Source organism: Arachis stenosperma, chromosome 4 (genome assembly GCF_014773155.1).
Source record: "Arachis stenosperma cultivar V10309 chromosome 4, arast.V10309.gnm1.PFL2, whole genome shotgun sequence".
Lineage (NCBI taxonomy): Eukaryota > Viridiplantae > Streptophyta > Magnoliopsida > Fabales > Fabaceae > Arachis > Arachis stenosperma.
The window spans coordinates 147,718,462-147,729,254 of NC_080380.1; the positions used below are offsets into that span (position 1 = coordinate 147,718,462).

Below are 10,793 nucleotides of genomic sequence, written 5' to 3' on the forward strand. Positions count from 1 at the left end.
ACAGGCTCTTGGATGTGCTCTGTGAGTACTTCCAAGACTAATGTGAAAAGGTATGGACTTAAGGATGATCCCTGGTGTAATCCTATACCAATAGGGAATTCCTCCGTCACACCACCTTGAGTCTTCACACTAGTTGTGGCCCCATCATACATGTCTTTAATTGTCCGAATATATGCGATCCTTACTCTCCTCTTTTCTAAAACCTTTCATAAGACCTCCCTTGGTACCCTATCATAATTAAATTGTAGCTACATAATTACTTTTACCTTTCTTAATTTTAATTTGTAATAATAGCTTGAAACATTAATTTGATTTTAAAGTAAAAAGAATTCATTCATAATATAATAGCTCAATTGAATAAGTGTAGTCTCCTTTGCAAGTCTTGGTCTTTGTCATTTTATATAAGTCAACCACCTTCTTGGTGTGAATATACTTAGCTGTAGATATAACTAACTTGTAACTTATCAATCTATCTTACTTTGTTGGTTGAATTAGAAGAACGCAAGAGTTATGGGTAGACCGAAGGAAGAACATTACTGGAATCAAGTTACAAAAGGAAACGCCGGAACGTGGAAGTGCAAGCGCTGCGGACGTCAGTTTAGTGGAGGTGCTTCTCGAATTAAAGCTCATGTGGATCGAATCCCAGGAAAAGGTATATCTGCATGCTCTGCTTCACCTCATGATAATCATCCACAACCACAAGAAACTGCAAATCCAATGGAAGGTAATACAGTAACTTAAGTTGATTCATCATGGCTTTAAGCGGATAGGTAGATCATAAGTTAGTTGTTACAAAATTTGTTTTTACCCAACTACTGTGTTGGAGTATAAAAGTCTTGACTGGATCTTTCAATTTCCTGCCTTATGTTTGTACTGATTAAGGGGCTGCTGAACATGAAGATCATGAAATGGTTGATGCCATTTCTGGAGGTTTAACGCAGCATCCAGTTAATGTCATCAGTGAATCCACCGACTACTTGCTGGAAGGTAAGCACCCCCTTTGCTCCTATCAATTCTTCATTGCGTTGGATAACCATATTTCTGTTTCTTCTACCGTAATTTCAGAAATCTAATAAATGATATCATTTCTTTTCTAGATCTCAAAAGTGTGTAGGATAAACGACCAAAATCGCATGGGATTTTTGAAACGCGTAAAAAATAATCCTCATTTTTTATGACAATACAAATGTCTTTAAAATATTGAAAATGCGATAAAAATATTTAAATATTTTAAAAAAGTGTTTTACAAATTGAATTTTAATATAATTATTTTTAAAATATAATTAAAAAATTAAGATAATTTTACCCTTAAGAATATAATTTTAAGCTAGCTAGTTTTTTTTTATTTTTTATCAATAACAAATAATACTTTTAAAAAACTATAGAAATCGAATTTTTATCTAATTTTTTACATACATTTTAAATAGTTATCTAAATATTCCTACAAAATTTTAGATCAAATAATACATACATAGTTTACCAAATACAAAAGTCATTTATTGTAACATCCTACCACACAGAGTCTTATGCTTAAGTCATAAAGTTGAGGTGGTAATGTATTACGACCTCTAAAAGTAAAATATATATAAAAAATGATATTAATGAAAAGAGATAGTATATTAGGAGCTTTAAAAAATAGGTGAAGCAAATTGCAAAATTTAAAACACAACGCTAAGGAAATGTGGATACTTGTGTGAGAAGAAAATTAAAGCTCAAAAGTAAATATATACAGGAACAGAAGGTCAATAATACAAAATAACAAGCTCCTAACTCAGCTTGCGAAACCAAGGCTGGCCGGAGAATATTTATATACATATATACACATTCCAAAAACCCAAAATAGATAAATGAAAATCCTAACTCTTCTCAAACCTCTAAGAGGAACAAAATAAATAAGTTATTCGGAGAGAACGCTAAGTACACATATACATAAACTAAACAGCAAAAGAAACCCAGAAATCACTTCGCTTCAGAAATTCAGATGCCTACCGAGGAGCCTTCCGACCTGTATCTGAAAAACAATAATACAGTATGGGGTGAGAGGTTCTCAGCATGGTGAAGGTGCCACGCATATAATATATAAGGTCCTGGGAATGCCAGAGACAATCCTAGAACGCTGACACTCAAATTGTAAAACTTAAGTAACTAAAACAGAAACCATGAATCAGGATAGTTTTCTAAGGCTTTCTAAACTTAACCAATTCCTTAAATCCAATTAAACCTTGACTAATACCCTAAATCTCTCTTCCTTCCCTCCGTTCCTCCATTTTTAGTGAAATTGCAAAGACAAACAAATAGACAATGGCAAACACAGGTAGGCTGCAATAAATACATATAGCAAATATTACAAATAGCATATTATAATCACTTAGGCAATCCTAATTAATGTACAAGCAAGCAATCCAAACAATATGCATATGATGCATGCCTGTCCTACGGCTGATGATATCATCTGTCAGTTAAATAGCTAACTCGACACGTCCTGGTAGCTGACCGTGGATTGAAACACCCATGCAGAGCAAGTGGGTTTGAGTTACAACCCCTTTCCTAACTTCAACTAGTTACTGTACTTAGTACTATACCTTATGTTTAAAAGGATGAAAATGGAGGTTTAGAAGTGAAAATCTGGTTTAAAACACCAAAAATCTAGTTTTGCAGTAAGCAGTGGCCACGCGTGCCCGTGGGCCACGCGCACGCGTGGTGCGAACAGCACGTCGCGCGTACGCGTGAGTCATGCGTACGCGTGATCATGCGCATTGGCTTCTCACGCGCACGCATGGTTACTCGCGCGTGCGTCGTTAAAATGTCACACCACGCGTGCGCGTGGATTGACGTTTTCCAAAAATTGGCAGAATGCCCAAAAAGCTGCTACAACCAGTTTTTAGCACCTATATAACAATTTTATACACCAAACTTCTGTCGTCCATAACTTTCTCTACAAAATTTTGTTTTTCACAAAATTGATATCATTCAAAAGCTTATAAAACCATCTTTCATTTGAAACAAACCACAATTCCATCTAAAATTTGAGGAGCAAGTTGTGGACTTCTAAAATTCACCAAAATTCACTTTTTACCAAATAATGCCTAAACCTCATTTTCACCAAATTCATATTCCTTACCCATAAACCTGCATATTCATAACATCTCAAGCCTCATTTCATTAATACTAACCCCTAAATACATTAATACTCACACCAATACATCATCAAACTCATACATTAATCATAAATCCACCCTTTCCAACCATAAGCTTCCATTTTAACATTCATTAACTCATTTCCTCCATTCATTAATAACCACTCATAAATCACCTTTAACTAATTCAACAAGCCATAATCACCAAATTCCATTAACATATATCAATATCATTATCAACCCTTCATTAGTAATTTCAAGAACATATATTCAACAATATCAACATCTCATGTTCATAATTTTCAACACAAGTTCAAGCATTAATTCATCCAACAACATCAGAAAGCTAACCATTGGCTACATTGTACCATTTCAACCTATCCTATAATGTTCTAGCCTAAATTTTCACACAACCTTATATATTAAATGCGTGAAACCTAAACCATACCTTGACTGCCTTTCTACGTATTTCCTGAGGCAACTCACCAAGGTCACACACATAGCCCCCACAAGTCCAAATTCAATAAAGCTTTAGCGCCAATCTTTCACCAAGCCTCCATTGTACTCAATTATCTTCAACATACACATATACAAGCCTAATTCACATGTATTACACCCAAATTCAATGCCCAAACTCATATAAATGGAAATTGGCAGAATTTGAATACCCTAACCTTAAATATATCTTGATTAAGTAAAGGTCCACAAGTTCCTCAAGCTAAACTTGAACCTAGAGAACCAAAATCACAAATTTTTAACATGAATTCTTACTAATTTTCGAAAATTGGAGGGATAGAGAGGCTGAAGTGTTAGAGTGACTTATCATAGAAATTGATCCGATAGAATCGTAGAGCTCGACGCGGTGATCGCGTGACCGTAAACAGTGCGACAATCAGAACTCGGAACAAGAAGTTATGATGGATTGAATTTTTGACCAAGGGTGCATGGATTAGATTTATACTATGGAATTCACATTCAACTGATATTTTTAATTTTTTTATACTTTTGTAGTATATTTTTTTATACTATATAATTTTTTTAAATATTTTTGACAAATATTTCACTAATTTTAAATACTAAAAACTAAATTCTAAATCTTAAAAGTATAAAAAAGTATAAAAAAATATACTACAAAAATTATAAAAAAAATTATAAATATCATTTGAACGTAAATTCCATAGCATAAATCTAATCCATACAATTATTTTAATACACCAACCATTATATCTATATGGAGCCAATGCTAAATCGAATTCAATTAGTTCGATAATACGAGTCTATGAAAAAAATTGCATTTTATAAAGTTTAAAAGTTTTTATTATATGATAGGTTAGTAACGAGTACATTAAAAATTTTTATAGTACTTATCATAACAATGTTTAATTTAATAACTGTTATTAAAATTTTAGTTGTACTCGCTACAAAATAAATAATTACAATATATAAATATAAAATGAATTGACCGATTTAAAAATAGGATAATCTAATAATATTGAAAGCCATTTAATTTAAAAACGTGATATAAAAAATAAATCCTTCACATACTTACATAATTATGAATTTATAATATGATAAAGTTATTCTAATGCTTGACTTCTAAACACCGAATTATTTATTTAAATAGTTTAATTTTTATCTAACCTAATATAATAAAATATGTTTAAACATTATTACTATTATTATTATTATTATTCGAATTGGCTTAATTCAAATTACATACACATAATTCGAATCAGATAGATTCGAACTCTCCATCAATAATTTGAATCGTTTCGATTCGAACTTCACATTACAACTGATTCGAACTATTCACACTACAAACTCCTTTACTAATTTGAACAGGGTTGATTCGAACTATTCACACTGCAAATTCCTTCACTAATTCGAATAGGATTAATTCAAATTACTAAGCTTTTTAGTTCGAATAAGTTTGATTCGAATTATATAGAGATATGCTTTTGGTTGATTCATATCTCATTTTTTCGTTTAACTTAATCACATAAATTCTTATTCAAGTTGGCTTAATACTGCTATTTGCTTTTTTTTTTTTTTTCATTTCCCAAACCACCCCATCCCCCCTCCCGTCTAATTTCTCGTTCTCGTGACTTCATATGAAAGGTGAAAAATGAATGACTATGTTCAACTTTCTTACCTTGGATATATATTACCCTAAATTAATTATTGCAGAAAAAATAAAGACAAAAAGAAATATTAATTATTTGTAGAATTATATAATAGAGATTTAATGCTTGAACCAAAATATCTAATTCTCCATAAGATTATACCACGTCTTTTTTTTTTATCCTTTGTTTTCAAATTTTATTTTTTATTCTTTGACTGAATGGATTAAAAAATTTGGAGAATTAGAAAAACAGAATAAATTGTATGTAAAATTTAAAGTTTTCAAAAATTCTTGTAATTTTTTGAAATAGTTTTATCATAGTTAAATCATTGGGTTTTTCTAACTCAATGTAATTCCTCTAATAATAATTAAATATGTCATAGAGAATAACTAACTCCTTATTTATGAAAAGATAATTGACCCCTTTATAAAAGTTAAATTCTAGTTATAGTTATCACCCTGTATAAAAAAGTTCGAGTTAAATTCTAAAGCATAAAGAAGAAAGGGAAATGGTGTGTATAAATCTAGATTTAGAAAGTGAATATGAATAGAGTGAAATTTTATTGAGAAGTTTTGATTGATAAATTAAACTTAGCACAATAATTATAGAGAGATATAGTTTAATCTTAATCTCATCATAATTTGATTGGTAAATTAAATTTAGTAGAATATAAAAGTTCGAATCAATAAATGATGTAATTCTAAGTAAGTTTAATATGGGTGAATAGACTTATGTTTTATTTTTATACAAATTTCACGTTGAATTAGAAGTTGATATTTTATAAATTCTTAATGTGCGTTTGAAATTTGTTTATGTTTTAACTTTTAATAGGGTTTGCAGTAGTGGCCCCAAGCATCAATGACGGTTTTGTAAGTGATGAGATTAAAAAGTTGAATGAATTGCTGCCTGATCTAATCCATGAAGAAGACGCCATTAAGGGAGAGTTAGAGTGGCTCCAGTCTGAGGGCAAGCAGAGGAAGAAACGAGTTGATGATTGGTTGAATAAACTGCAACAATTGAGAAACAGAGTTGTTGATTGCTTGAATCTTGTGATGGGAGCAGGTCATAATTTTAATGAAAACGTTGCACACTATCTAAGACTTCAAATACCGCAATTAACCGAAGAAGTGAGCAAGCTTAAGAAGGAAAAGCCTGTGGTGTTGTCAAATGAATTTGTTGGTGAAGATTTTGAGAGAAATGTGGAGAAGATGTGGGAGCATGTTGGAGACGAGGAAGTCTTTATGATTGGGATACATGGAATGGGAGGGGTGGGTAAAACATGTCTTGCAACTCATATGGAAACTCAAATCATAAGGAAAGGAACCTTCAACCACGTCATTTGGGTCACCGTGTCTCGTGATTATACCATTTCAAAGCTTCAAGAAGACATCGCTGAAGCAATTGGTGTAAAGCTTGGTGGAAATGAGAGAATAAGAGTTGCACATTTGTCATCCGCATTATCAGAGAAAGGAAAATGGGTGCTTATTTTGGATGATGTTTGGAAATTCATTGATCTGGAAAAGGTGGGAATCCCTCGTTGTAGAATCAATGGCTCTAAGTTGATTCTAACAAGTCGATTGAAACATGTTCTTCGACAGATGGATTGCCCCACAAGTAATATAATAACAATGTGTCCTCTCTCTGAGAGTGAAGGTTTGGAGTTATTTCTTTTAAGACTTGGTGAAGATCACAAAACACCTGCTACCTTACCTCCTAAGATATTGGAGATTGCATGGAATATTGCATGGAAATGCGATAGTTTACCGCTTGCAATCAGTGTAATGGCTAGAACCATGAAAGGCGTTGATAGCATTCATCAGTGGAGACATGCGTTGAATAAACTTGAGAAAGGGGAGATGGGGAGAGAGATGGAAGAAGAGGTATTTCAAGTATTAAAACTGAGTTATGATAACCTGATGGACACTCGCTTGCAAAATAGTTTCTTGCATTGTGCATTATACTCTGACTTCTGGAATGATGTTGAAAGGATAATGAATCTGGTTGACAATGGAACCATAAATGGAAGGAGGAGCTTGGAAGAAATTTTTGATGAAGACCTTACCATATTCAATGAACTTCGAGACCATTCATTATTGCTTCCCCTTGGGCATATGCAGAATTCAGTGAGAAATATGGCATGTCATATATTGAAAGAATCTCAGAGGTTGATAGTTAGATGTGGTAAAGAATTGACAGGAATACCTCACCTGCAGGAGTGGACTGCTGATTTGGAGTTAGTTTCTTTGGATGAAAATCCGTTAAAAGAAATCCCAGCGGGTGTATCACCCAAGTGTCCAATGTTATCCACCTTGATTCTGAGTAATAATTGCATCAGTAGCATCCCAGAATGCTTCTTCACACACATGAAATCTCTAGCCATACTTGACCTATCTCATAATCACAGTTTAACCTCTCTGCCGGATTCCCTGTCGGACTTGACTTGTCTTGTTTCTCTACTGCTTGATGAATGTTACGCTCTGGCAAAGGTGCCTCCATTGGGAAGGCTTCAAAAATTGTCAAGGTTGGTAATTTCAGGCACTCAAGTTGAGGTAGTTTTAGGCTTGGAAATGCTGACAAACTTGAGATGGCTTGATCTATCTTTCAATGGTAAGTTGAGGTTGGAATCAGGGAGGGTGCTGCGTGGTCTGACCAATTTGCAATATCTGAATCTCTTCGTCGCTACTCTGTCAAATGTGGAAATAGAGGATGTACAAGGGCTGACCACACTTGAATATTTTCTGGGCGGCTTTAATGACATCAAAAGCTATAACAATTTTGTGGCAGGTATATGCAACACAGGTTCTGCACCCAAATCTTATCTTCTCTATTTCGGTAGTATCCATGACCCTGATTATATTTTTGAATCTTATGATCGTATTGGTCCAAGTCTTGACCACCACCAAATTGTACATTTCTTTGATTGCGAAGAATCCCCTCTTTTGCTGCCAAAAGATCTTACCAAAATCTCTATTGATGATTGTAATCCGCGTTGGAAAAGTTTATGTGATGCTCTGTCAAATATTACTCCTTCTTCTTTGAAGAACATTCAAATTGCGACATGCATAGAAATGAAGACCGTGCTTTGTTCATTTGGTAATTGTTCCGTTTGCAGTAATCTCAACCACCTTCAATCCTTGACACTTATATATTTAGACAGCTTAACAGTCATTTGTAAAGAAGATGTTGGTGCTACTGATACAACAACACAACAGCCTCTCAAACCAAATGCCGTCTTCTCTCAACTCAGGCACTTGGAGATCTGTAAGTGCCATGAGATAGAAACGTTGGTAACAGCAGGGTTATTGCCCCAACTTCAAAACCTGCAGACATTAATTGTAGACTGTTGTAAATCATTGAGAGAAATATTTGCAGCGAGTAGCAGTGGTGCTGATAGTGATGATGCTGCTTCCACCGTCATTACACTCCCCAACTTAACCACACTCGAGTTGTCTGACTTGCCAATGTTAGAGACTGTGTACAAAGGAATTATAATCTCTGACTCATTGCCGAAATTGGAGACCGAAGACTGTCCCAAGTTAGAAAGTCGCTTTCCATTTGAAGTCTCGTCATCATAGTTACATGATCTTACACATTACTTTTTATGAGTGTAATTTCACACCTCTTCACCTTTTAATTTCTATCTTCACAGCTTTCATGTCATGATTATATATTCATTTACATACTACCAACTAATTTATTGCACGTTTATTCTCTAACAATAATTATGACCTCTATTATTGGTTATCCTCCTAAAAATAAAATAATAAAAACACAAGATACAGCGTATGCTTGTTAAAAACAGTGATGATAATAATTTAATTTCCTTGATACTGATACTAATATATTTTATATATTATTCTATCGATAAAAATAAATATCTTTTACACTCAAAACTTAAATAGTTAACGTAAAAACAAATGTATCTAATTAGATGATAATGTAATCTTTTTTAGTACATTGTTAAGGTATTAAAATTAATCTATTTACCAAAAAAAAAATATATAACTCGACAAGTTTTTGCAAGTCTTCGGCTTTGCCATTTTGTCGTTGATGTATGTCGTTTTTATTTTTCATTTTAATTTCCCTTTTATATTATATTATTATTATTATTATCTAATGTTGGATGTTGCCATACCATGTTGTTAATTATTACTAGCAAATAATACCACGGATAATAAATAAGATAGTTTTAAATGATAACATATTTTAAATGCTTTATTTTACCTTAATATGTTAGTTAACGCAATCTAATTAAGATAGTTAGTTAAATTATAATTGATTTTAAAGTTGCCAAATTAGGACATAAGTGATGACGTCTTATTTTATACTCAATAATCATCAAAGAAACGATAGTGAAGAGGTGTGAAACAATTTTTAAGAACCTGCATATTTAATAATAACTAGTTTAATCATATATATTATCATTCAAAATGGTGATGGTGATAGTTTTGAGTTTAGAGTCATTTTAGGGTTGAGTTTTGGGGAAGGGAGAGGACTTTATGTGTAGCTGTGAGGTGAGAAAATATGAGATAAAAAGCTAATTGGCTAATACTAGAGAAATGATTTTAATGCCATATCATCTATTTTGTAAGTCAATTTGGTATTTTTCATTAACAGAAATTGAAATAATTGATGTCCGATTATTTTTGTTAAATTTTAAAATATTTTAAAAATTATTTTATCATTGACATATTTTAAGATTATTTTTGTGAGCACCAAAATATTTCTGGTACCCGATTTGGCCGATTTGATAATTTTATTCATCATATATATTATTGAAAACCATATCAATAGTAGCAATGTCTTTTTGACACATATGATACTCGTGCTTTTAAATTCTATAGAAAATTATTGAATTGTAAAATTTTTAGTTTAATTATTATAATGTTTTGGAGTGTGAATAACTTACCAATATCACTACTAAAATGTTTCCTTGAACTAAAAGTTGTAGATATCGAATCTATAAGCTCCTTAATATGCATATTGCACTCTACCAGCTAGAACACTACGTATACTCTACTACTGCACTTGTATTATTTTAAACTTCATACATCGACTTTTTGTGAGTTTTACACAAATGATGAAAGTCAAGACCATGAGTATAGGAGAGAACAATATTAATACGAAGACACCCTAGTGAGATTCAAACAAATCAAACAGCAGGAAATTAAAAGACAGAAATACAATGCAAACATTTGAATACAAACAATTTCTATTGGGAGGTAGCTACAATTCCAATCTCTACTAAACCTTGGAGCTACACTATCCCAATTCCTATAATTATCGACAAATACCAGAGGTTCCGAATATTCATCACAACATTGTAAAAAGAAAAAGCAAAATTCTTTTTTTGGCTTGAAGTCATCAACAAAAATTGTTAGAGGATATAAGCGGAGTATAATGAAGTTTTAAGAAAATTAAAGAATATTATAGAACTTAAACTTGGTCTAAAATCAAGTATGATGTAAATAGTTTTTATTAAATTAGAAGATTCATAAAATTTCTTGCAAATTCTCTAATTTGCATAGTTAAA

At 32.3% G+C, this 10,793-nt stretch overlaps 1 protein-coding gene across 1 annotated transcript; it reads left to right on the plus strand.

Moving 5' to 3' along the window:
- The first annotated feature begins 456 nt into the window (after nucleotides 1–456).
- Nucleotides 457–8,982, plus strand: LOC130973067 (probable disease resistance protein At4g27220). Its single transcript, XM_057897448.1, has 3 exons — nucleotides 457–724; nucleotides 883–987; nucleotides 6,092–8,982. Exons 1-3 carry the CDS (start codon nucleotides 511–513, stop codon nucleotides 8,833–8,835), a joined length of 3,063 nt encoding a protein of 1,020 aa, XP_057753431.1. The 5' UTR covers nucleotides 457–510; the 3' UTR covers nucleotides 8,836–8,982.
- Nucleotides 8,983–10,793: the final 1,811 nt, after the last annotated feature.

What these genes read in the sequence shown, in the direction of transcription:
- LOC130973067 (XM_057897448.1), top strand. Translation starts at nt 511, where the DNA reads ATGGGTAGACCGAAGGAAGAACATTACTGGAATCAAGTTACAAAAGGA. An exon ending in AACTGCAAATCCAATGGAAG is followed by an intron (nt 725 to 882) that starts GTAATACAGTAA and finishes GTACTGATTAAG; the next exon opens with GGGCTGCTGAACATGAAGAT. An exon ending in CACCGACTACTTGCTGGAAG is followed by an intron (nt 988 to 6,091) that starts GTAAGCACCCCC and finishes AACTTTTAATAG; the next exon opens with GGTTTGCAGTAGTGGCCCCA.